Here is a 27,656-nt window from a genome sequence, read left to right as displayed (position 1 = left end):
CAGCAGCAGCAGAGTTCAGGAGAGCGCCATGTTGAATACTGGCAAATTTCCGCAGAGAAGCCACTGTTGAGCATGGGCATATGGAGTCGGAGCCCAAGAAATTCCACAAGGGCAAGGAGGGAATCCAGAAAAAGGAAGTAGGTGGAGTTGTATTTCCTGTGACTGTGTGTGTGTGTGTGTGTGTGTGTGTGTGTGTGCGCGCGCGCGCGCGCGCGCTCTCGCGGGCGCTCCGTCGCTCAGTCGTGTCCGATTCTTTGCGACCCCATGGATTGTAGCCCTCCAGGCTCCTCTGTCCATGGAATTTTCTGGAGCGCGTTGCCATTTCCTTCTCTAGGGGATCTTTGCCACCCAGGGATCCAACCAATGCCTCTTGCACCTTCTGCATTGGCAGGCAGATTCTTTACCACTGCGACATCTAAATGACCACTGTCTGGAAAGAGCATGGGTGAGGGGCTGGTGAGTGCAGGGAGCATTGGGGTGGGGATTTAGTGAAAAGTGTCGCTGATGTCCGTGATGAACAATGGGGAGGCGGTCAGTGGATGGAATAATAGAGGTCGGTGTGGTCTTGATGGTGGCTTCCGGCAGGATTGGTGGGGTCTGTAATGGTGAATTCCTGGAGACATGGGGTGGGACTGATAGTGGATGGTGGAACTCCAGGCGGAGTGATGGGATCTGTGGGATCTTTGTTGTTGGATCGGTGGGCAGGTTCCTGGATTCTGTGGGGGGAGGGTAACTGTGGGACCTGAGAAATGAAGGATCTGAAGGGGAGAGATGGTAGATAGTCATTAATATCCTCTCTTTTTTTCTGCTTACTAGGCTATTTCTATTTCTGATTTTTAAAAAATTATTGATGGAAATAAACAATAAATAATCATAATAGGAGTAGAAAAGAGTTTTGTTAGTATTATTTGAGCCAAACTGGGGACTGTAGCCCAGGAGACAGCTAGGAGGCTCTGAGGAATTGCTGGGTTGGAGTATGGTTTTCAGCTTAGTCTTATAAACTTATCAGAACAAAGATCATATATCAAACACGACAGGGATATATTCCTTCAACGTTTTAAAGCAGCTAGATTTAATACTTTTACAGTGAGACTGCAGGACCATGATTCCTGTTAAGGGGATGCTATAAGAAGGGAGTTACTTATTCTTATCTTCCAAACACCTTAATGGTTAAAGCAGATGTGCTGTGTGTGTTCACACAAAGTTCAGTCTGAACCATGTGTAAGCCAAAACGACTTCTCCGTGCCTCAATATGTGAAAGTTTTCTTCATGGTACACTTTGCTAGAGATTTAAAAATATATTGTTATGTGCTTTGTATCCCGGTTAGGAGCTACATTGTCATTCCTAGTTATTTATGTATCATTTTTCTTCCTTTGTTTAATTATCAGGAATCTCAAGATTTATTTTATTGGTCATTTTGAAGTATTCATTATGTTTATACTCTCTACTATTTTTATATTAATTTTATCTTTTTAAAAAATGTTTTCTCCCCACTCCCCCATTTCCCCCCATTTTATGTAACTGTCATTCTTTCCCATACTGGATACATTTAGGGGTATGATATTTCTTTTATATGCATCTTTATTTTTGAAATGTATAATTTCAGTTTGATGTTCCACTTTGATCCTGAGTTGAGTTTCTTTATTCCTGAATTATTGCTATGTTTTGTTTATTTTTAATTATATTGTATTTTCATAGACTGTAGACTGCAAAGTCTCAACTTTTAACAATTTATCAAGCTTTTTCTTAAAAAAAATTTTTTTTAATTGAAGGATAATTGCTTTACAGAATTTTGTTATTTTCTGCCATACCTCAACATGAATCAGCTATAGGTAAACATATATCCCCTCCCTTTTGAAACTCCCTCCTATCTCCCTCCCCATCCCACCACTCTAGGTTGATACAGAACCCCTGTTCGAGTTTCCTGAGCCATATAGCAAATTCCCATTGGCTATCTATTTTAAACATGGTAATGTAAGTTTCCATGTTACTCTTTCCATACATCTCCCCTTCTCCTCCCCTCTCCCCATGTCCGTAAGTCTGTTCTCTATGTCTGTGTCTCCATTGCTACCTTGTAAATAAATTCTTCAGAGCCATTTTTCTAGATTCTATATATGTGTGTTATTTCTATATATACAGACAAGCATTATATATTTCTATATATGTGTGTTATTTCTCTTTCTCTTTGTGACTTGAAGGCAAGCTACACAAGTTACAGTGAACTTTGCTCAATGGATATAAGAGAAAGCACATTTTCTGTGTGTGTGGTATAAACCTTTCCTAATGCATATTAAATATAGCTTGTTGGTATTTTTCAAGTCTTTCTTTTCTTATTTTTGGTCTACTTGATTCATCATATTTCCAGAGTTGCAGTAATAATTTTTTACTAATAATTCACTTTGTAGTTCTATGTGCTTTTTTTACTAGTTTTGTTTGCATGTATATGGGGGAAAGGCATGCATAAATCTAGTGGTTAATGCATTTTGTATTTTTAAAAATGTATTGGATGCTATTATTATAGGATCTGTCTTTTCAGTGAAAAGCAATTTCAACCTTGAATTTCATTTTGATATTTATATTGCTATCCCAGCTTTCACTTTCATTTGGATGATTTATCTTTGCCCAGGGCTTTATTTTGTATTTCTGTTGCTCTCATTGTTTAAATCTACTGCTTGCAATAGATACACTTTGGTTTTTCCAAATCTAACCTATAATCTAGTCTGTCAATAGATAATTTTACCTTTTCAATTTAGTGTAATAATGATTTACCCAATTTTATACCTTCCATTTTAATGTTTACTATTTATTTTAACTCACTGTTTTCTGCTTTTCTTTTCCTTTTTCATTGGAATGATGAAATTTTTGTTCATTGTTTCCATTCTACACCCCAGATAACTTCTGTTTTTTTCCTGAAATGTTTTCATATGATAATGTTATTACTTTTCCCTTTGATTACATTCTTATCATATCATCATCATTGTCCTTTTTAATAATTATCTATCTTACAAAAGTTATTGCTGAAAAATATATTTCTGTTTGCTATTTCTCACCTGATTTATTTTACATTTATTTGGAATACTTTTGTGGGGTTTTTTCTTCAGATAATGGTAAGAGATACTTTGTAAGTGCTTTCATTTTTGAAAATGTCTTTGGCCCTAACAAAGAAGTCATCCTTTAGATGCTACTTCTGATGTCACTTAGCGTTCATTACTGCAGATAAGGCATCTTGATTTTTTTAATTCTTTCTCTGTAAATAATCTGTTCATTCACTTGCACTTTAGATTTGGATGTGTTTTAGATTTTAAAATTTATCTTTAAAATTCAGGAATATTCATAGATTTGTTCACTGATTGAGTTCCCAATAGTTTGTGTGTGTATGTAAATTTGTTAGGAAAACTAACGGTATAGGTCTACTGTGTGTGGATAGTGAGAGGAGTCCTTGGGTGATTTTTTCACGGCCCGCTAAGGTGCAGTCCTGTCTGGAACTGGAGACTTGGGATTACCAATGGAGATGTATGGTGAGTAGTGTGGACAAAGAATGTGGCCTGCCATTTCAGTAAACAAAAGAGGTTGTGACCATCAAGCCATCAGCCACTGCTGCTACCCCCAATTGTTCACCTTTAGGGGAGTTCAGAATGGAGAAAAATAAGATATTGGTCCCAGATTGTTACAGTGCTCATCAAAGGAATGATTTCTAATGAATGCAAAGTCTTGCATTGTCCCATATATAGAAAAATGCTAAATTCATTAACTTGAGATGCCTGGATTTTCTTCAATTGACAGACAGTACTGGAAGGACTGATGCTAAAGCTGAAACTCCAATACTTTGGCCACCTCATGCGAAGAGCTGACTCATTGGAAAAGACCCTGATGCTGGGAGGGATTGAGGGCAGGAGGAGAAGGGGACGACAGAGGATGAGATGGCTGGATGGCATCACCGACTCGATGGACATGAGTTTGAGTGAACTCCAGGAGTTGGTGATGGACAGGGAGGCCTGGCGTGCTGTGATTCATGGGGTTGCAAAGAGTTGGTCATGACTGAGCGACTGAACTGAACTGAATCTTTTGATATTCCAAATACTTGGTGTTTGTTTTGTTGCAAAAGCTCCCATTTACTCTGGCTCCTCCCTTATCTCTTCAGAACAGTCCCTTTTAGCTGTCTGAGGGGCTGTATCCTGGACTTAAGTCCTCAGTAAGTCTACTGAATAAAAATAATCCTCATCTTTTAGGGTGAGAATTGTTTTTCAGTCAACAGTAGTAATAAAGGTGTGGATGCCAGTTATTGGTGCATGCGGGATTGTGATATAATAAATATGTATTTTGATTTTCATCCACAGTCCCCAGCACAAAGCTCCTAACACCTAATTTCCTAAGTGATAAGAGTTATAAGGGGCTCTTTTATTTCTGTCTCTTGACATAGCACCAGAGGGATAAAGGTGAAATTAGTGAGGTTTTTGTTGTTGTTGTTGTTATAAATAATAAGTTCCTTTGAAACACCTCTGAGTTTATTTTAATGAAATGATGTTTGGAAAGCCCCTAGTGAATCACTCAATGGGGGCTGTTTGCCAGGGAAAGCAAGCAAGTTCTTAAAGTTTTAGAGCTTGAAGTTGAGTAGGAAGTTGAATCACCAATGGTTAGTTATTTAATCAGTCATCTGTACATAGTGAAGTCTTCACAAAAACTCAAAAGAATGGAGTTTGGAGAGTTTCTAGATTGAACATGTGGAGATTCTGGGAGAGCAATGCACTCCTGACATATCTTGCATATCCATCTCTTCTACCTGGCTGTTTCTGAATTATATTCTCTTATAATAAATTGGTAATCTAATAAGTAAAATATTTTCTTGAGTTCTATGAACTACTCTAGAAAATTAGTGTAATATGAGGGAACCTCATGGGAACATCTAATTGTAGCCAGTTGGTCAGAAACACAAGTAAGAACCTGAACTTGTGGTTGGCATCTGAATTTGGGGTGGGGACAGTCTTATAGGACTGAGCCCCTAACCTGTGTGAATAATGCTAAGACTCTAAGTAGATGGTGTGAGAATAGAAGAAAAACACACAGGAGGAGTTTTTCCTTTTCAGCACATGGGATTGATTGATGTCGAGTCAGGACCATGGGGTACAGTTATTGGAGGCTCTGTGATCAGGGACTATAGAATGAATGATTATGATCTTGTAGAGAGAACAATGGTGGCTTGAAGTGAGATCTTTGTTCCCTGCCCTAGAATTGAACCTGGGTGAAAACCAGGAATCCTATCCATTCCTCCAGCAAGAGCCAGAAGCAAAGTTTCCCTGGCTTTTGCCCTATTTGAAAGCAAAAATGTTTTAAGGAGGCAAAAACTGTAAAAAACAAAACAAAAACCAGTATAAAGTTTATTATTAGAGACACAGCATAACATGTGGTAGAGTTTGTTTAGTTAAGACATAGCAAGGTAGAGATACATGCCTGGAGAGAAAGAGTGTGGGCATCCCTACTAGTGAGGAGGAGCACAGTAAATAGACAGTTAAATCTTTTACATAGGGCAGTTCTAGATTTTTGTTTGCCTTTGGCCAGTTATCTCACTTTTTTCCCTCATAACTGACCTGACCTAGGTCCTCCCTCATATGTGTGCACATCTTTTTGCCAAGGTGGGTTCCAGTGCAGCAACCTATGGGAAGGTTGACACCACCTCTTATGGGGTGGTGCTCCCTCCCTTTTTGACTGCTGAGGAAACTTTCTGTATATGTATAGTTAGGGAGGTATCCTTCACCTCAAGAATGAGAAATATGTGGTCTCTTTATCTGAGCAGGGCTCAGCTCTCTGCCATGGCCAGGACTGCTATCTTAAAGTATCCACTGGAGGCAAAGTGCAGGTATTTAACTTGTTCCTGTTGTTATTTCTATCTGGAAGTGTGAATAGGAGGCTGGCTGTAAATATCTAACCTGGAGCCCATCTATCTCCTGCCTCAGGGGGAGCCTGTGAGCAGTAGAACATGGGAACCAGTGATTCTGATCTGTGAGTAATGGCGGCTGGGGTGAGGTCAGTGTGCAGTGATTGGCAGTTGGAAAATAAAGTTTAGGTGTGGGAGTGAGGAATTGAGTGCCAGGGATGGGGATGAAAACTAACCAATCTGATCACAAGGACCACAGCCTTGTCTAACTCAATGAAACTATGAGGCATGCCATGTAGGGCCACCCAAGATGGACGGGTCATGGAGGAGAGTTCTGACAAAACGTGGTCCACTAGAGAAGGGAATGGCAAACCACTTCAGTATTCTTGCCTTGAGAACCTCATGAACAGTATGAAAAGGCAAAAAGATAGGACACTGAAAGATGAACTCCCCAGGTCGGTAGGTGCCCAATATGTTACTGGGTCAGTAGAGAAATAACTCCAGAAACAATGAAGAGACAGAGCCAAAGCAAAAACAGCACCCAGTTGTGGATGTGACTGGTGATGGAACTGAAGTCCGATGCTGTAAAGAGCAATATTGCATAGAAATCTGGAATGTTGTTAGGTCCATGAATCAAGGCAAATTGGAAGTGGTCAAACAGGAAATGGCAAGAGTGATATTCGACATTCTAGGAATCAGCAAACTAAAATGAATTGGAATGGGTGAATTTAACTCAGATGACCATTATATCTACTACTGTGGGCAAGAATCCCTTAGAAGAAATGGAGTAGCCATTATCGTCAACAAAAGAGTCTGAAATGCAGTACTTGGATGCAAACTCAAAAACAACAGAATGATCTCTCTTCATTTCCAAGGCAAACCATTCAATACCACAGTAATCCAAGTCTATGCCCCGACCAGTAATGCTAAAGAAGCTGAAGTTGAATGCTTCTATGAAGACCTACAAGACCTTCTAGACCTAACACCCAAAAAAGATGCCCTTTTCATTATAGTGGACTGGAATGCAAAAGAAGGAAGTCAAAAATTACCTGGAGTAACAGGCAAATTTGTCCTTGGAGCACAGAACAAAGCAGGGCAAAGGCTAATAGTGTTTTGCCAAGAGAACACACTGGTCTTAGCAAACACCCTCTTCCAACAACACAAGAGAAGACTCTACACATGGACATCACCAGATGGTCTATACCGAAAATTACCTATAATTTTCCCATCATCCAAATGTTGTATCTGTTAACATATTAGTATATTTCCTTCCAGATGATTTTCTCTGTGTGCATGAATGCATTCATGTATGTGTTCATGTGTACATACACACATATTATTCAATGAAAATAGACTCATACTGTTTGGTACATCATTTTATTTTTACTTACCATTTTATTTTTCTATAGTACTTTAAATTTACATAATATTGTATCCTATGGATGCCCCGTAAAGTATTTAAGTTGTTCATAATTACTGGGCATCAAGATGTTTCTAATTTTCTTTTTCTTTTTTTTGGTATTATCCATGCTGTGGTAAAACTCCTGCAATTAAATCTTTGTATAGTACAGGATGATTTTTTTGTGATACGGTTCTACAAATAAGTTTTTGGGTCAGGTTCATGGACAGTAAATGACATTGACACATTTCCTTCTCTCGTGTCCCTCTGTCAATCTGTTTTCTCAGATCTCTGCCCCTTTCCCAGAAGAGCCAGAAATGACCAAGTCCCTGGTAAGTTCTTATTTGTTCGTTTATTTATTTCTTTACTTTTCAGTGAGTTTTACAAGGTATCTATTAACCCATATAGTGAATGGACAAGTGTAAATAAATAAAAACTAAGATCAAAGACAGTAAAAAGAGACTATCAGCCCCAAGTCAAGCTTGGATTATAGGTATATGTGAGTTGTGTGACTTAACAGTTATGAACTTTGAACCACAAAATTGTCTCTGATCTTCATGAAAGATACAGCAATAATGGAAATGAAATACTTGCTTTATATTGTTAAAAAGTAATTTATTTCATCTATAATAACTACTTCCTGGTTCTTGATGTTTGAGAAAATTTTTGATAGATTTTTTTTACTTTATATTTTATATTGAAGTATAGCCAGTTAACAATGATGTGATAGTTTCAGGTGGACGGCAAAGGGACTCAGTTGTACATATATCATGTATGCATTCTCCCCCAAACTCTGCTCCCATCCTGGCTGCAACACAACATTGAGCAGACTTCCTTGTGCTATACAGTAGGACCTTGTTGATTATCCATTTTAAATATAGCAGTGTGTATATGTCAATCACAAACTTCCTAACTATTCCTTCCCTGTATTCTTTCCCCTGTCCCACCCTGCCCCGGCATCTAGGTTTGTTCTCTTAAGTCTGTGAGTCTGTTTCCGTTTTGTAAATAAGTTCGTGTGTACCAGTTTCTTTTTAGATTCTGCTTAGAAGGGGTATCGTACACTATTTATCCTTCTCTGTCTAACTTACTTCACTAAGTATGACAATCTCTAGGTTCATCCATGTTGCTGCAAATGGCATTATTTCATTCTTTTTAATGGCCGAGTAATATTCCATTGTATATATATACCATATTTTCTTTCTCCATTCCTCTGTAGATGGACATTTAGGTTGCTTCCATGTCTTAGCTATTGTAAACAGCACTGAAACAAACTCTGGGGGTGCATATATCCTTTTGGACCATGATTTTCTTCAGGAATCTGCCCAGGGATGGGATTGCAAAGTCATATGGTAGCTGTACTTTTAGGTTTTTAGAGAAGCCAGCATATTGTTCTCCATAGTGGCTATGCCAATTTGCATTCCCACCGACATTGTAGGAGGGTTCCCTTAGCTCCACACTCTCTCCAGCATTTATTCTTTGTGGATTTTTTTTGATGATAGCCACGTTGACTGGTATGAATGATATCTCATTGTAGTTTTGATTTACATTTCTATAGTAATTAGCGATGTTGAGCATCTTTTCATGTGCCTCTTGGTCATCTGTATGTCTTCTTTGAAGTAATGTCTATTTAGGTCTTCTGCCCATTTTTTTGAGTGAGTTGTTTGTTTTGATTATGTTAAACCTCATGAGCTGTTTGTAAAGTTTGGAGACTAATCCCATGTCAGTTACATCATTTGCAAACATTTTATCCCAATCTGTGGGGTTTCTTTTCGTTCTGTTTTTTGTTTTCTTTGCTGTGCAAAATCTTTTAAGTAGGCCCCATTTGTGCATTTTTGTTTTTATTTCCATTATTTGGGGAGACAGATAAAAAAGATATTGCTACATTTATGTTGAAGATTGTATTGCTTATGTTTTCCTCTAGGAGTGTTATAGTGTCTGGTTTAGGTCTTTAATCCATTTTGAGGTTATTTTTGTGTATGGTATTAAAGAATGATTTTTTTTTTTTTAACAGGTAGCTGTCTAGTTCCCCCAGCACCATTTGTTGTCAAGACTGTCTGTCCAACATTGTATTTTCTTGCCTCCCTTGTCATAGATTAACTGACCAAGGGTGTATGAATTTACTTCTGGGCTTTGTATTCAGTTCCATTGATCTATATTTCTACTTTTGTCAGGAAGTCTGATTCCTCCAGCTTCATTTTCCTTTCTTAAGATTGCTTGGCTATTCAACGTCTTTTGTGTCTCCATACAGATTTTGAGATTTTTTTTGTTCTGTGCTGTGCTGTGCTTAGTTGTTCAGTCATGTCTGACTCTTTGCAACACCATGGACTGTACCCACCAGGCTCGTCTGTCCATGGGGATTCTCCAGGCAAGAACACTGGCGAGGGTTGCACTCCTTGCACCTGGGGATCTTCCCAATTCAGGGATCGAACCCAGGTTTCCTGCATTACAAGCAGATTCTTTACCGTCTGAGCCACTGGGAAAGCTGTAGTTCTGTGAAAAATGCCATCGGTCATTTGATCAGGATTGCATTGTATCTGTAGATTGCTTCGGATAGTATATTCATTTTGACAATATTAATTTTTCCAGTCCACGAACATGATATATCTTTTCATCTGTTTGTGTCTTCTTCAGTTTCCTTCATCTACACCTTATAATTTTCAGAGTATAGGTCTTTAGTCTCCTTAGCTAGGTTTATTCATAGGTAGTTTATCCTTTTGATATGATGGTAAATGGAATTGTTTCTTGAATTTCTCTTTCTGATCTTTTGATGTTATTGTATAGAAATGCAACAGTTTTTTTGTGTGTGTATTCATTGTGTTACCTGCAACTTTACTAGATTCACTGATGAGATTTAATAGTTTTGTAGTAGTGTCCTTAGGGTCTTCTATGAGTAGTATCATGTCATTTGCAAACAGTGACAGTTTAACTTCTTCATTTTCTATTTGGATTCCATTTGTTTCTTTTTCTTCTCTGATTGCTGTAACTAGGACATCCAGAACTATGCTGAATAATAGTGGTGAGAGCAAACATCCTTGTCTTATTCCTGATCTTAGAGAAAAAGCTTTCAGCATTTCAACATTGAGTATGATGTTAAGCAGTAGATTTGTCATATATGGCCTTTATTATGTTGAGGAATGTTCCCCCCATGCCCACTTTCTGGAGAGTTTTTGTCATAAAAGGGTGCTGAATTTTGTCTTTCTGCATCTACTGAGATAATCATATGGTTTTTATTCTTCATTTTGTGTGTCACATCGATTGATTTGCAGATATTGAAAAATCCTTGCATCCGTACATGAATCCCACTTGATCATAGTGAATGATCTTTTTAATGTATTGTTGGACTTGGATTGTTAGTATTGTGTTGAGGATTTATGCCTCTAACATTCATCATTGATATTGGCCTGTGATTTTCTTTTTTTTTTTGTGGTATCTTTGTCTGATATTGATCACAGGGTGATGGTGGCATCAGAGAATGAGTTTGGAAGTTTTCCTACAACTGTAATTTTGTGGAACACTTTCAGAAGGTTAGGTGTTTTGTTGCCATTGTTTTTCAGTCAGTAAGTCATATCTGACTTTTTGTAACCCCATGGACTGCAGCACACCAGTCTCCTCTGTCCTTCACTATTTCCCAGAGTTGGCTCAAATTCATGTCCATTGAGTTGGTGATGCTAGCTAATCATCTCATCCTCTGTTGACTGCTTCTCCTCCTGCCCTCAATCTTTCCAGCATCAGGGTCTTTTCCAGTGAGTCATCTCTGCATCAGGTGGCCAAAGTATTGGAACTTCAGTATCAGTTCTTCCAATGAATATTCAGGGTTGATTTCCTTCAGGACTGACTGGTTTGATTACCTTTCAGTCAAAGGGACTCTGAAGAGTCTTCTCCAGCTCTACAATTTGAAAGCATCAGTTCTTTGGCACTCCCTCTTCTTTACAGTTCAACTCTCCCATCTGTCCATGACTACTGGAAAAACCATAGCTTTGACTAAAGGACCTTTGTTGGCAAAGTGATGTCTTTGCTTTTTAATATGCTGTCTAGGTTGGTCATAGCTTTCCTTCCAAGGAGCAAGTGTCTTGTAATTTCATGGCTGCAGTCATTGTCCACAGTGATTTTGGAGCCCAAGAAAATAAAATCTGTCCTTATTTCCACTTTTTCCCCTTCTATTTGTCGTGAAGTGATGGGATCAGATGCCATGATTTTAGCTGTTTTGATGTTGAGTTTCAAGCCAGCTTTTTCGATCTCTTTCAATTTCATCAAGAGGTTCTTTAGTCCTCTTTACTTTCTGCCATTAGAGTGGTATCATCTGCATATCTGGGGTTGTTGATAATTCTCCCAGCAGTGTTGATTCCAGCTTGTGCTTCTTCCAGCCCAGCGTTTCTCATGATGTACTCTGCATATAAGTTATACACACAGGGTGAACATAGCCTTGTGGTATTCCTTTCCCAATTTTGAATCAATCAGTTGTTCTATGTCTGGTTCTAATGACTGCTTCCTGATCTACATACAGATTTCTGTATGTAGATAAGGTGATCTGGTATTCCCACGTCTTTAAGAATTTTCCACAGTTTGTTGTGATCTACATAATCAAAGGGTTTAGTGTAGATCAGAAGTAGATATTTTTTGGAATTCCCTTGCTTTCTCCATGATCCAGTGAATGCTGGCAATTTGGATTCTGGTTCCCCTGCCTTTTCTAAACCCAGCTTGTACATCTGGAAGTTCTTGGTTCATGAACTGCTGAAACCTAGCTTGAAAGATTTTGAGCATAGCCTTGCTAGCATGTGAAATGAGTGCGATATAAATATCTTTACAATATGTTAAAATATATTAGGTAATGACAGTTAACACCAATCATAAATATTCATATAGTGCTTACTGTATGCTATGCATTGTAAACACACACTCTTTCTCTCAACTGATTTAATCACATCCCTTTTGAGGTATCTATAATCATTACCCTCATTTTACAGAGAAGGAAGTAGGTCCACAGAGAAGTTAAGCAAATTGCTCTGGGTTGCACTGCTAGTAAGTGGTGAAACCAGGAGTAAAACCCAAGCGATTTGACTCCAGAATACAGGCTCTTTATTTCAGCAGTTGAAAGAAACTTCCCTTGGAGTTCTTGACATTACCAAAGTTGCTCTCTATTTGATTCTCATGCACTGACTTGGGGGTCTTCCTTTGGCATGCTGCTAGGAATTCCTTTCATGTTTCTCAAGTATTGGATCTCTTGTTTTTTGGCTCTTTCTTGATTCGTGCTTTCATTTTTAGAGAATATTATCCAGAAAGTATTGTATGAGAATTAGGTTTTTTGAGACCTTGCATGTCTAAAAGTATTTTTATTTGACCCTCAGTAATTTCATAGCTAATTCTAGATGTAAGTCATTTTTACTCAGAAATTTTAAGACATTCTTTCTACTTTAATCATCCCACCTTTTCTTACTGGATGTGATAGGAAGATCCAGATAATAAATTTGTGTTGTTTTAAGTTTGCAGTAATTTGTTGCAGCAGCAATAGAACACCATTACAGAGTTTGGCACCTGGACACGGATGATGCTGTAACAAATACCCCAAAATGTCCAAAGACTTTGGAATTTGGTAATGAATAAAAACTGTAAAAAATTTGAAGTGTATAATAGCAAGAGCCTAGATTTCCTTGAACAGACTGATAATAGAAATATTGTTGTTAACTCTGCTAGAGAACTTAGTGAGGAGCACAGTAGGAAAAAAACTATATTGTTTTATAGAATATCTCGTTATTTTAAACAGATGGTTGACAGGAATACGGGTGTTAAAGGTGCTTCTGGTGAAGACTCAGATGGAAATGAGAAATATGTTACTGGAAAGTAGGGGAGGGAACATCTCTGGTATATAGTAGCAGAAAGCTTAGCTGGATTTTGTCCTGTAGTTATATGGAAAGCAGATTTGTCAGTGATGGACTTGTGTTTTTCTCTGAGGTGATTTCAAGCAGAGGATTGGAGATGTGGCCTGGTTTCTTTTTCCTGCTTACAATAAAATATGAATATTAAACGATAGATTGGAGGAAGAACTGTTAAGCAAAAAGGAACTAGACTTGATGATTTGGGATATTTGGGGGCTATCAAGATTACAAAAGATGCTATAATTAGTTTCACTGTAGGAAAGGATGTTCTTGAGAGAAAGTCAAGGGTGTGGATAGATGCTTTATATATGAATATTTTTCTAGGTTTTTAGGTGTTTAGCAAGATGAACAGGGTAGAATGCACCTTACTAAATTTTTTTAGCTGAAAGTCTCAGTCTTTGGTGTTAACTTGACTGTTTAGTTTATTTACATTTAATGCAATTACTGATATATTTGTATTTATATCCAGTTTTATTAGTTTCATATTTGAACTGTCTGTTTAATACTATTTTCCCACTCTTTTCTTGACTTTCTTTTAGATTAGTCAAAGTTTTAATTTTTATTTTATTAGCTTGTTTGTGATGCATTCTTTTATTTGTTTCCCTAGATATTATAATATCCATCTTTAACTTATTATTATCTTACCCCCTTCTTAGTAGATGCTAAAACATCTTAATTCCATTTACTGCTTCTCATTTTTACATTATTATTTTTATACATTTGAATTCTACATATGTTTTAAACTTTACAAGATATTATTACTACTGTTTTTGCATAGTCAGTATTTACAGTTTTATAAAGTGGGATTTGAGAAACTTTTTGAGTCTTTGAGTTGATGTCATTCACCTTTCCTTTTCAAATTTTGCTTCTGCCTCATGTTCTTCCTCTTTGTTGTCTCAGACAACAATATGTTTTTCCTTTCCAAGGTGTTGTACATGTGATACATCACATGCTCTTGTGCTTTTTTAATTTAAAAAACCTCTGTGGTTCAGTTTGGATATCTTCTGTTTGCTTGTCTTCCATTTCAGTAATTCTGTTCTTCTGCTATTAAACCCCTCTCAGTTCTTAATTTTAGATACTTAATTTTTCAATTTTCATTTTTTTTTTAGTATAAGTTCCATTTCTCTGATGAAATTCTCCACCTTTTCATCTAACTCCAAAATTCTGTAAGACTGTTTCTATTGAATTTTTTTTCCTCTGGCTTTAGATATTTTGTTCTGTTTTTTGATAGGCATTTCTTTTATTATATCAAAACATGTATAAAACATTGTTGAGGATCTAGATTATGATATCTTTCTCAGTTATTTAACTTATATGCAGAGTACATCATATGAAATGCTGGGCTGGCTGAAGCTTAAGCTGAAATCAAGATTACTGGGAGAAATATCAATAACCTCAGCTATGCAGATGACACCACCGTAATGGCAGAAAGCAAAGAGGAACTAAAGAGCCTGTTGATGAAGGTGAAAGAGGAGAGTGAAAAAGCTGGCTTAAAACTCAACATTCAAAAAAAACTAAGATCATGGCATATGGTTCCATCACTTCATGGCAAATAGATGAGAAAAAATGGATACAGTGACAGATTTTATTTCTTGGGCTCCAAAATCACTGCAGATGGTGACTAAAGCCTTGAAATTAAAAGACACTTGCTCCTTGAGAGGAAAGCTATGACAGACCTAGAACGTTAAAAAGCGTGTTAAAAAGCAGAGACATTATTTTGCTGACAAAGGTCCAAATAGTCAAAGCTGTGATTTTTCCATTAGTCATATATGGATGTAAGAGATGGACCATAAAGAATGCTGAGCACCAAAGAATGTTGCTTTTGAGTGGTGATGGTAGAGAAGACTCTCGAGAGTCCCTTGCACTGCAAGGAGATCAAACCAGTCAATCCTAAAGGAAATCAATCCTGAATATTCATTGGGAAAGATTAAGGGCAGGAGGAGAAGGGGACGACAGAGGATGAGATGGATGGATGGCATCATTGACTCAATGAACATGAGTTTGAGCATACTCCAGGAGATAACAAAGGACAGGGAAGCGTAGTTTGTTGCAGTCCATGGGGTCACAAAGGGTCAGACACGACTTAATGACTGAACAATAACAAACTTTGTCAGGAGAGGATTCTTGTTTCCCTTAGCAGATAGAGTGGAGGACGAACACCTTTGTCTAGTCAAGCAGTGTTAGGTTGAATCAAGACTAAGTTGAAGCCCTGATAATAGTCTACCTCTGGTTCACTCTGACCATCCAGGATTTTCAGCTGAGAGCCCAGTTTGCCCTCTGTGGACCCTCCTCTTGATAAGTGCCAACAGTGTTTTCTTATCAGACTACTAACATTTTGCCTTACTTTTCAGAGGCTATCTGCTTAAGTGTTTAGTCTTCTGCTCATACAGCCCTAGAATTTGGCAGATGTCTTAGGGGGCAAACCGTCCATGTATTTGAATTCTGGTTTCTCTGTCACCCAACTTTAGTCTTCTGCTGGTTCAAAGCCTGGGTTTTCACCTTTTACCACACCCAGAATTGATAAATACTCCTAGTGTAAAAGTGGTTACATACATCAACTTAAACCTTCAATGTTGTCTGTAGAGTCTTAGCACCTAACTGCTTCCAGTATTTTCAAACAGATAGTTTCAGTATTTCATCTGGCAAGTATAGTTATTCCTGGAAGAAACCCTGGACCATCACAAACTCTTGTATGCCATCTGGATATGACAGTGCCTCAAAAGGGTCACCTAAACGTATCATATGTACTGTCCATTTAAAGTGTACATTCAATCATTTTTAGTATATTCATGGAGTTGTGCAATCTTTATCCAGTTTTAGAACACTTTCTTTGCCTCCCCTATCCAAAGTCATACCTTTAAGCTGTTCCTACCTCCCTCCCCACCACATCCTTCCATTACCCTGGGAAACCAGCAATCTTCTTACTGTCCTAATAGGTTTGCTTGTCCTGGACATCTCATGTAAATGGAATCATATAATATGTGGTCTTTTGTGATTGGCTTATTTCACTTAGCATAATATTTTCAAAATTCATTCACAGTATAGCATAAATCAGTATTTCATTCCTCTCTATGGCTGAATAATCTCTTTTATGAATATGCCACATTTTGAAATTCATCATTGGTTGATACCCTGGGTTGTTTCTGTTTTTGACTATTAAGAATAATGCTACTATGAACATTTCTATATAAGTTTTATATGAATGAATGTTTTGATTTCTCTTGGGTATATACCTAGAAGTGGAACCATTAGCTCATATTACTCCTTTTGAGGAAGTGCCAGACTGTTTTACCTTCCCACCTTTACTATATGAGGGTTCCAATTTCTCCACTTCCCCACTGGCACTTGATATTATGTGTCCTTTTGTTTTTTATTATAGCCGTCCTAGTAGGTGCATTTTCCTGATGACTAATAACTAATGACTGGAGCATTTTTTAAATTTCAGAATTCAAGATTTAATTGCATTTATTATTTTGCTACAAAAATAATAAAAATACAAATACACACAAGCAGAGCATTTTTTATTTTATAATCATCTTAGTGAATTTGAAGGGGTATCTCTTTGAATTTTGATATCCCTTTTGACTATATTGATCTCTTTGAATTTTGATATCCCTTTTGACTATATTGATCTGTATTGAGAACCTTTTGTGCTTTTTGGCCATTTGTATATCTTCCTTGGAGATATGTATATTCTTTCTTGGTCCATTTGTTTATTTGACTGTGCCAGGTCTTAGCTGTGGCATGAGGGATGTTCGAGCTTTGTAAGCAGAATCCAGGATCTTTTGTTACTGCATGTGGAATCTAGCTCCCTGACCAGGGATCAAACCTAGGCCCCCTGCATTGGGAGCATGGAGTTTTAGCCACTGGACCATCAGGGAAGTCCCCTTGGTCCATTTTTAATTGGATCATTTATCTTTTTATTGAGTTGTAAGAGTTCTTTATATATTCTTTACACAAATCCTTTATCAGATATATAATTGCAGACATTTTCCCATAGTCTTTGAGTTGTTTTTACTTTCTTTTTTAAGTAAACATTTTGTTTGTTCTGGTTTTTTGTTGTTGTTATTTTTCTTTGTTTATTTTTCATTTTTGGCCATTGGGTATAGCATGGGGATCTTAGTCCCCCTACCAGGCGTTGAACCCATGCCCCCTGAAGTGGTGGTGCAGGGACCTAACACTGGACTGTCAGCAAATTCCCTTATGTTAGCACTTTCTTCTTTTTTTTAAATATTGTTTATTTGTTTGTATTTGGCTGCACCGGGTCCAGTTGCAGCATGTGAACTCTTAGTTGCGGCATGGGGGATCTAGTTCCTTGACTAGGGATCAAACCTGAGCCCCCTGAATTGAGAGGGTGGAGCCCCAGCCACTGGACCACCAGGGAAGTCCCTTATTATCACTTTCTTAATGGTATCCTTTTTAGTGCAAAGTTTTAAATTTTGATAAAGTCCAATTTATCTATTTGTTCCTTTGGTTTCTTGTGCTTCTGATTTTATATCTGAAAAATCATTGCTTTTCTAAGTGACGTGTTAATGAAATATGGCATACATGGAAAAGAATGCAGAAATCAGGTTTGCAGCTTGATGAGTTTTCACTTTATTCTTTTGTAACCAGCACGCAGATAAAAACAAAACCTCAGAATGTTATTGGAGCCACAGAAAGAATGACCTGATACTTTTAATATTTATTTTTCCCTTGAAATAATAATGTCAAATTTAGGTATTTAGTGAGAAGCTTATATGTTGTATCATGTTAAAAATTATTAAAAATAAGTTCATAAATATCTTGCTCTTATCCTACAGTCCTGATACTTTTCATTGAATAAACATGTGTTTTTCCAGGGATCAGTGTCTTTCAAAGATATATCTGTAGACTTCAGCAGGGAGGAGTGGCAACAATTGGACCTTGCTCAGAAAAGTCTATACAGGGATGTAATGCTGGAAAACTATTTCAACTTGATCTCAGTGGGTAAGCACAGCTCTGCTGGGTAAGGCTGTACCTAACTGAACGTATTTTTTTTTTTTTCCTCCTTAGTGGAATTTCTGAAATCTGGTGTTTCTAAGGTATGTGGGACTTCTAAAGCCTGTAGGACATCTGAAGTGTGTAATAGTTTTGTCCTTATTTTGTTCTATGTTCTTAACAATCTCTTTTGGACATTAAGAATATACGTCTGTTCCCCATGAACTTTTCTGAAAAGTAAATGGAGGGCTTTGTTGTTTCCTATCATCAGGGTGTCAAGTTCCCAAAGCAGAAGTCATTTTCAACTTGGAGTGGGGAGAAGAACCATATATGTGGAATGGCAAAATCTCAAGCCAGAGCTGTCTAGGTGAGTAGGAACCAAAAGCATAGGAGATCGTATAACCAAATCAGTTTTGCTGGCAGAGTTTGGCAACTTTGAAGTGCTTTTAATATGATATTTCTCTAACATTCTGAACTTTTGAAACTGCATGGATAGAGTAGATATTGGTCTCTTAGACATCTAAATGCCATTCCCATTTAAGGCCCCTTCCAATATCAGTGTCTTCTTTGTTTGACTCTTTAAGAGGGATATGCTACAGTTACTGGTACATTGGTTGTAGGATCCTGCTGTTTTGCTTTTCCTCCCTTTTTATAGCATTAAAAAAAATTTTTTTTAATCTCTGTCAATGTCTTAAATCCTTTCCTTACACATTCAGGTACTCATAAAATTGCCTTTAAAAAAATTACTTTGGGTCACTCACCTGCTTATTTCTCTTCATTTTCTTTCTTTTCCCTTAAGGTGCTTCAGAATTGTCATCTAGAGATGGCCATATTATATCATCTCACATGTCTCTCCCTCAACTGTTGGCTTTGAGATTTCTATTACTTACATTTGGGGATAGCTTCTTATTTAATTCTTTATAATTTGAGGGGACCACACCCCACAGCATGCGGGATCTTTGTTCCTCTTGCCAGGGATTGAACCTGCAAGCCCTGCAGTGGAAACTCAGAGTCCTAACCAGTGGATAGCCAGGGAATCCCCTATTTTACAATTTTTAAAAAAGTTTTATTTAATTTTTTTATTTATCCCTTTTAATCCTCACTCCCTACTCATTTTTATTCTTCCCAGAGGCAGTTGCTCTACTGTATTTTATATGTTTGCTTGCAATTTATTCTTGAATTTGTTGGGTATTTGTAAAATTTAAATTGTTGGTCATTTTAATTTCTAAAAATGGTACTGTGCTATATATCCTATATATATATATATATATCCTTAGTTTATTTCTTTCCTCTCAGCACTAAATTGGTTCATGTTACACTGTTTTTCTAGCTCATTGCTTCTAAGAGATACATACATTCCATAGTATATATATATATGCCACATTTACTTGTCCAGCTTTCTAGCTACTATAGCTAGTACTATAATAAATTTCTTCAAGAACTATTCTTATAGGAAACAAGAATTTCTTGAGGAAGAGTAGTGGGAGTGTTTTATTAATGAATATATGAATGCTTTATTTCACTAAGTATAACCATATTGTTTTCTAGATTGGATGTATTGGTCTACAGTCCTCTAAACATACAAAGGCATCAGTTTCTCCACATCCCTGCCCATATTTCTATTAATTTCTCATAATCTAGTGGATTTTAATTTCTAACCATTTGTTTTAATTTGTGTTTCTCTAATAACAAAATGTTTTGAACATCTTATCATGTACCTTGTAATAGATTCTGATTTCATTTTTGGTATTTGACTATTGACACCTTCCAAACTTCACCACTCTCTTCATCTTCTGCCCACATCTGGGCAAACTACAAGAAAACTCAGATGCTCTTTCCATTAGTGCTAGTGGGAAGTTGCTCTGTATCAGTCAGCTTAGCACCACCCCCCAACTACTATAAAAAACCCAAGCCAGTTTCCTTTTCTCACTCTTGTAAGCCACTTTTAGACCTGCTTAGGAGCTTTCCCTTCAAAAGCCTCATTAAATGAGTAATGAACTTTTTCATATCTTATTGGTTGTGTGTCAAATCATCACTCTTGGCATCCGAACCAAATTTGGTGTGGGAGTCCATTGCTCCTCTGCAGGTGACTTAACAGTTTGTGTAGTAAGCAGGATCTTTGGATGATGACCGCCACCAAGGGGGTCTTTTTTCTCTTGTTCTCTGGCTTTACTGCCAGAGAATATATATATATATATACATACACACCAAATATAACTTCCAATTGAAGTTGGAAGTTTTTGTTGGTATTCTGGGACAGATGTAAAGGACTAGGCCCTCCATAAAGTGGCTTAAGACCTATGTATGTGTCTCAAATTGAATCATTTGTCTCAATTCTGGCATAAGCCATGACTGACACCAGAATTAAGGAAACAGATCAGATTGGCTCTCATTGTATAAAGCTCTCAGGGGAACAATTGATACCTTATGCATATAAGGGCCCATCAGGCAGCTACTTGTGTGAAGGAAGAGTAGTTACAATGCAGCATGCTAAACCACTTTTCTGAATGTTGTCATATTTTATTGTTGTTTATTGTTTTAATGTTGTCATATTTTTGCTTTTCCCTGTGACTCATCTTCTCAAACAATTCTTTATGCTCTTTCTACTAATTTTTCTTTTTTAGAAAGTATCATTTAGATGCTCTCCTCCTTTTACTTTCCAGTGAAAAGTAAAACCTAAGACCATGTCTATATTTACTTATGCTTGAATTATTCTAACCCTGTTTTGATGTTTAAAAAAATTTTTTTTTCTAGGTGCTACTGGTTAAAATATTGTGCTTATCTTGTTGTAACTATACGATGCAAAATATTACCTAACATATGAGAAATTCTTTTCTCAATGGATTAATAAACTACAGGAAAAACATGCCTCATATTTGCAATTCACATTTATCTTTATTTAGTTTCCATAATCATGTTTGGTTCATTTTAACATTTTCTTTAATTATTCCGCTGTATCTGACCCTTTTTTTTCTGATTTGTCTGCCTATTCAGATAATCTACATACTTATACTTTGCTCTCATGTTTCACTTACTTCTTTTATTGGACGTATTACAGTATACATTGCTTTTTCCCTTTTCTAATTCTCTGACCTACAAAAACTCAGGGAAAATGACATTAATTTGAATGACAACTCTTTTACCTATTTCAAAAATGTTTCTCTAGAGAATATTTAGTGAAATTAAATTCTTGAGGTGATATTTTGCTCTATTTCAGAGGGATTTGAAATTTTTTCTGCTAAGAGTAATTTAAAGGACCAATAATTGTAATTGGAAAGGGGAGACAACTGAAAGAAATGTTTAAAATTTAAGCCTTTGAGCATGAAGCATTTATTATTGTGTACATCTATGCCAATTAAATATGACTTTGTAAGGCCCAGAATATTTGTATTTATTTTTAAGTTAAGAGAAAAGAGAGCCTTTCTAGAGTTTTGCTGAGGTTTGAGATTCATTTTCACAGCATACAACCCTAAATGATCCATGAAGGAAATGAATTTTGAAAAGGAATAAAGGATCAGGAAAAGGAAGCTTAGTGGGGAAAAGGAAAAGAATATATGTTTAGATTCAGTAATAAAATAGACTTTAGCGACTGGTGGAAAGATAGCTTACATGCATTCATTTTATTGGCCTGAATTATGACTTTGTATTTTATTGAATTGATAATTCAGTTTGTGACAGAGGAATTATGAATAATTAAACTTTTTACCACAGGAGCAAATTTTTTACATTGGACATCATTGATAATAATGTAAATACTGTCAGGCATAGCAGTGGGTTTATAAGCTAAAGAAAGTGAAAAGTTGCAAAAGGTGAAAGCCATGTTTAGGAATCTAGTATTAGAGGTCCTCAGGCTTAATGAAAACATTAATATGTGTGAGTAAAACTGTAATGTGTGCTAAGTTACGTCAGTCATGTCCGACTCTGTGCAACCCCATGGACTGTATAGCCTGTCAGGCTCCTCTGTCTATGGAATTCTCCAGGCAAGAATACTGCAATGGGTTGCTGTTTCCTTCTCCAGGGGTTCTTCCCAATCCAAGGATTGAACCCATGTCTCTTAAGTCTCCTGCATTGGTAGGTGGGTTCTTTACCACTAGCGCCACATGGGAAGCCCAAACATATAAAAGTTAAAAGAATGTGTTTGGGGATATTACAAACATTATAAGATCCTAGAGATAGAATGAAATGGATACAAGGTTGCACTGTGTCTATATTAAAGAGTAATCTGATTTTTATGTAAGTATTTACTGAGAATCTACTATGTCTTAAAAAATTTTTTTTAATTGAAGGATAATTGCTTTACAGAATTTTGTTGTTTTCTGTCAAGCCTCAACATGAATCAGCCATAGGTATACATATATCCCCTCCCTTTTGAATCTCCCTCCCCATCCCACACCTCTAGGTTGATACAGAACCCCTGTTTGAGTTTCCTGAGCCATACAGCAAATTCCCATTGGCTATCTATTTTACACATGGTAATGTAAGTTTCCATGTTACTCTTTCCGTACATCTCACCCTCTCCTGGAGAAGGCAATGGCACCCCACTCCAGTACTCTTGCCTGGAAAATCCTATGGATGGAGGAGCCTGGTGGGCTGCAGTCCATGGGGTCGCTAAGAGTCAGACACGACTGAGCGACTTCACTTTCACTTTTCACTTTCATGCATTGGAGAAGGAAATGGCAACCCACTCCAGTACTCTTGCCTGGAGAATCCCAGGGACAGAGGAGCCAGGTTGGCTGCCGTCTGTGGGGTCGCACAGAGTCAGACACGACTGAAGCGACTTAGCAGCAGCAGCAGCACCCTCTCCTCCCCTCTCCCTGTGTCCATAAGTTTATTCTCTATGTCTGTTTCTCCATTGTTGCCCTGTAAATAAATTCTTCAGAACCATTTTTCTAGATTCTGTATATATGCATTGCTGCTGCTGCTACTGCTGCTAAGTCGCTTCAGTCATGTCCGACTCTGTGCGACCCCATAGATGTCAGCCCACCAGGCTCCCCCATCCCTGGGATTCTCTCGGCAAGAATACTGGAGTGGGTTGCCATTTCCTTCTCCATTAGAATTCGATATTTATCTTTCTCTTTCTGACTCACTGCACTCTGTATAATAGGTTATAGGTTCATCCACCTCATCAGAACTGACTCTGCTATGTCTTATACACTATTCCACAGTTGGGGATGTTAGTGATTCTTGTTGTAGGTAAGAATGGTATATTGGAGTAAAACCCACCTCCTGTCATTGATAGACCCCAAGAAACAGTGACTTAGAGAACATAAACATTAACCAGGCCTGGATTTAGCCTGAGGGCTGTAGTTTTCTAATCTCTTGTCTTGGGCATCACCAGCAACATAGAACTGAGCTATCAAGTCTGTAATATAGCCAGTGGGAAGAGAGTTATGGGAGACACACTTACTTCCTTAAAACATTGACCTGATTACCACAAATATAATTCCTATTCTCATTTGAATGGTGATAGGTGAATTACCTGGATTTACCTACAAATGAGGCTGTATATGCCTGTTGTTTTGAGCCAGACACATGCTTGGCTACAAGCTTAAGACTGTTGAAGGAAGGGGACAGATTTTAAAGAACAACTTCTGTCTGTGCTTCAGAGTTGGCCCTTTTTGCTGTTATATTCTTCCTTATTAAGTGTGTGTATCTGCACCCCAAAACCAGGCATAAAGAACTGAATCATAGATATATATTTACCGTTTGTAATCTTAAAGCTAGTTCAGGATGACTGTGGCTACAATAGATTTCTGTACATAAATTTGTATTTAGGAAACAGTGGTTAATAGGGAATAGAGAAAGCAGAGAGATTAGGATTTATAGATGAAGGATAATAAGAATCTAGACTCAGAAATATTTTTTAGCCACCTGGTTTGTCACTTTGTTCTTCTAACACCTATTATGTACTTGTGCTACATGTTCAGAACAGCATATTTCAGTTTGAATCTCGTCTTCCCCAATTACTAAGCATTTGATTTAGGCACATTACTTAACTCTTCTGTGGCTCAGTTTCCTCATCTGTAAAGTAGGGAAAATAATAACATTAATAGCAAAAGGTTATGTTGATGTTTAAATGAGTTAGAACAATGCCTGAGACATCTAAATTCTATTATCAGACAGTAAATGTAAGGGCTTATTTTATTATTGCATATTATTTCATATAAAGAGATTATTATATATTTATTCTTATTTTATATATTTATCTATATTTATTATTACATGTATATAGAACCTCTCCCATTTCTCTGCATTCATCTTGTATCCACTCTATCATCCCTTCTGTGTTTTGCTAACTGTTCTTTGTGTATTTTATTTTTTAGATCAGGATATTGGTTTTGAAACATCACAACAGGGAATATCTGAAGATGTTTCAGTCTGCTTTGAGGGAATACGTCTCTTCCCAAGAGATGACCTATATTCCATTTTAGAAGAATTTTGGCAAGATGATAAACAGACAGGAAGAGATACAGAAAACCAGAACAAACATTTAAGTCCTATCATCTTCACCAACAAGGATACACTAGCTAATAAGGGGAACTGTGACTATAAAAAAGACATTGGGGAAAAATTTCATGTAAACACAAACCTTGTTCCTTCAAGAAAAAGACTCCATAACTATGACTCATTTCAAAAGAGTTTGAAGCCTATTGTAAGCTTATGTAATTGTAATAGAAACAATGCAACAGAAAATTTTGATAAAATTATTGGACATGGTAATACTTATATGAATTCTCATACGGAAATGAATGCTTGTGAATATAATCAATGTAAGAAACTTCTGAGTAAGCAAGCTCTCATTCAGCATCAAAAACACCATACTGGGGAGGACTTCCATTTATTTTCTGATTGTGTAAAACTCTCCACCCATAAGACACACCTTTTTGCACATCAGAGGATTTATACTGAAGAGAAACATTCTGAGTGCACCAAATGTGAGATGATCTTCACTCAGAAGTCCCAATTTGCTGTGCCTCAGGTTTATACAAGAGAAAAATCCTATGTAGGCACTGAATATGGGAAGAAATTTTCCCTCAACTCAAACCATGAGAAAACTCCTCATACTGAGGAAATTGACTATAAATGCAGTGTACGTGGAAAAGCCTTTATCAAGAAATTAGATCTGTTCAGACTCCAGAGAATTCCTACTGGAGGGAAAAAAACCCATGATTACAGTGAATGTGGAAAAAATGTCTCTCACAATTCAAATCTCAGTATACACAAAAAAGCTCATACTGGCAAGAAGCACTTTGAATGTATTGAGTGTGGGAAATCTTTCACAAGAAAATCAACACTAAGTATGCATCAGAAAATTCACACAGGAGAAAAACCATATGTATGTACTGAATGTGGGAAAGCCTTTATCCGAAAGTCACATTTTATTACACATGAGAGAATTCATACTGGAGAGAAACCTTATGAATGCAATGACTGTGGGAAGTCCTTTATAAAGAAGTCACAACTCCATGTGCATCAGCGAATTCACACAGGGGAGAATCCCTTCATATGTTCAGAATGTGGGAAGATCTTCACTCACAGGACAAATCTCATTATACACCAGAAAATTCATACTGGTGAGAGACCCTATATATGTACTGAATGTGGGAAGGCCTTTACTGACAGGTCAAATCTCATTAAACATCAAAAAATTCATACTGGAGAGAAACCCTATAAATGCAGTGACTGTGGGAAATCATTCACCTGGAAGTCACGGCTCAGGATACATCAGAAATGTCACACTGGAGAGAGACATTATGAATGCAATGAATGTGGGAAAGCATTTATTCAGAAGTCAACACTGAGTATGCACCAAAGAATTCATAAAGGAGAAAAGCCCTATGTTTGCACTGAATGTGGGAAGGCCTTCTTCCACAAGTCACATTTTATTACACATGAGAGAATTCATACTGGAGAGAAACCTTACGAATGCAGTGACTGTGGGAAATCTTTCACAAAGAAGTCACAGCTTCATGTACATCAGCAAATTCACACAGGAGAGAAACCCTACCGCTGTGCTGAATGTGGAAAGGCTTTCACGGACAGATCAAATCTCTTTACACACCAGAAAATTCATACTGGTGAGAAACCCTATAAATGTGATAACTGTGGAAAAGCCTTCACTCGAAAGTCAGGCCTCCATATACATCAGCAGTCTCACACTGGAGAAAGACATTTTGAGTGTAGTGAATGCGGGAAAGCCTTTGCACGAAAATCAACACTCATTATGCATCAAAGGATTCATACAGGAGAGAAACCTTATATTTGTACTGAATGTGGGAAGTCTTTCATCCAGAAGTCACATTTAAATCGACATAGGAGAATTCATACTGGAGAGAAACCCTATAAATGCAGTGACTGTGGGAAGGCTTTTATTAAGAAGTCACAACTCCTTGAACATCACCGAATTCACACAGGAGAGAAACCTTATATGTGTACTGAATGTGGAAAGGCCTTCTCCATCAGATCAAATCTTATTAAACACCAGAAAATTCATACTAAACAGAAACCTTATAAATCTAGTGACTTTAGGAAAGACTTTAACTGGAAAGCACAATTCAGTGTACATCAGAAATCTAATACTGAGGAAGTAGAATGCCCAGTGCCACAATCATGGGGTAGGGATACAAAGTTGTGAGGAGCTATAGCTTGACTAAGAAGCAGGAGGTAACCCAAGTCAATTTTCCTCTAGTCAGAAGTATGAATATCTGGATCTCATAGCTTATGTCCAGTTTTATACATATGGGCAGACACTTTGGAGAAAGTGTTTAAGCAGTGATTAATGGCATGCTTGTTTACTTGACAGATACTGGGATTTTTAAGCACCTGCAAATAATAGTACATGTGCAAAGAGAGGACTTGGCAATAGTTCTTTTTCACGTTTTGGATAAGCAGCTTTATAAATCAGGGCTGTTGAGTTGTTCATGCCCTGTATAACAAAAATATTCAATGTTGACCAAAGGAACTTCTTGAGTAGATTTCCAAGAAAATTTTTCATTGTCCAAGCACTCTATGGACACTAAAATCAAGGCAACAGTGTAGACAATTCAGATGTATAATAAAAAGAATCTAGAAGTTTTTGTGAAAATTGACATTAAAGATACAAAGATGGACTCTACTTTTTTTCTTTGGGATGTCACTATTATTTATAGCTTACAGTGTTTATTAGTGTGTGGAAATTTGGATTAAAAAGTTTAAAATTTGACTTCAAGATTGACAAAAACCACAGACTTACCTGAATATTCACAGGCATCTTTAGGTAACTAACATGTTTCCTTGTTTATTAATTCCCTACCATGGCAGCAGGTAACTCATGCCCAAGAGGTATAAAGTGCTCCCAGACTATATCCCAAAAGTGATCATTGATGTAAGCAGCAGCCCCAAAGATTACCTGTTACACTATAGCTGGTTCTGAGATCATGAAAGTTAGCCACAGGTTACAGATTTGGCAGTCTGGATTCTCACTGTCTTTTACAGAAACCTCTACTTTTTGAATGATTTCTTTTTCTAAAGAGATAAATTAAGAAAGTGAGTTTTAAAACCTAGAATTCTTTC

General features: G+C 37.1%; 1 protein-coding gene across 7 annotated transcripts; it reads left to right on the top strand.

The window, feature by feature from the left end:
* ZNF484 (zinc finger protein 484) lies at positions 1-27,306 on the top strand. Of its 7 annotated transcripts, none has more exons than XM_044940280.2 (6): positions 286-456; positions 5,793-5,855; positions 7,560-7,604; positions 17,987-18,113; positions 18,376-18,471; positions 24,428-27,306. In XM_044940280.2, exons 1-6 carry the CDS (start codon positions 442-444, stop codon positions 26,737-26,739), a joined length of 2,658 nt encoding a protein of 885 aa, XP_044796215.2. In that variant the 5' UTR covers positions 286-441; the 3' UTR covers positions 26,740-27,306. The 7 variants fall into 7 exon arrangements, with proteins under 7 accessions (XP_025137831.3, XP_025137837.3, XP_044796215.2 ...); XM_044940281.2 differs by lacking the exon at positions 286-456 and adding an exon at positions 5,953-5,998 and having other exon boundaries at positions 5,813-5,855; XM_025282046.3 differs by lacking the exons at positions 286-456; positions 5,793-5,855 and adding an exon at positions 1-137.
* Positions 27,307-27,656: the final 350 nt, after the last annotated feature.

The sequence above is a fragment of the Bubalus bubalis genome, chromosome 3 (assembly GCF_019923935.1).
Source record: "Bubalus bubalis isolate 160015118507 breed Murrah chromosome 3, NDDB_SH_1, whole genome shotgun sequence".
Classification (NCBI taxonomy): domain Eukaryota; kingdom Metazoa; phylum Chordata; class Mammalia; order Artiodactyla; family Bovidae; genus Bubalus; species Bubalus bubalis.
Note: the sequence above shows the minus strand (reverse complement) of the source record. Positions and strands in the feature narration are given on the sequence as shown.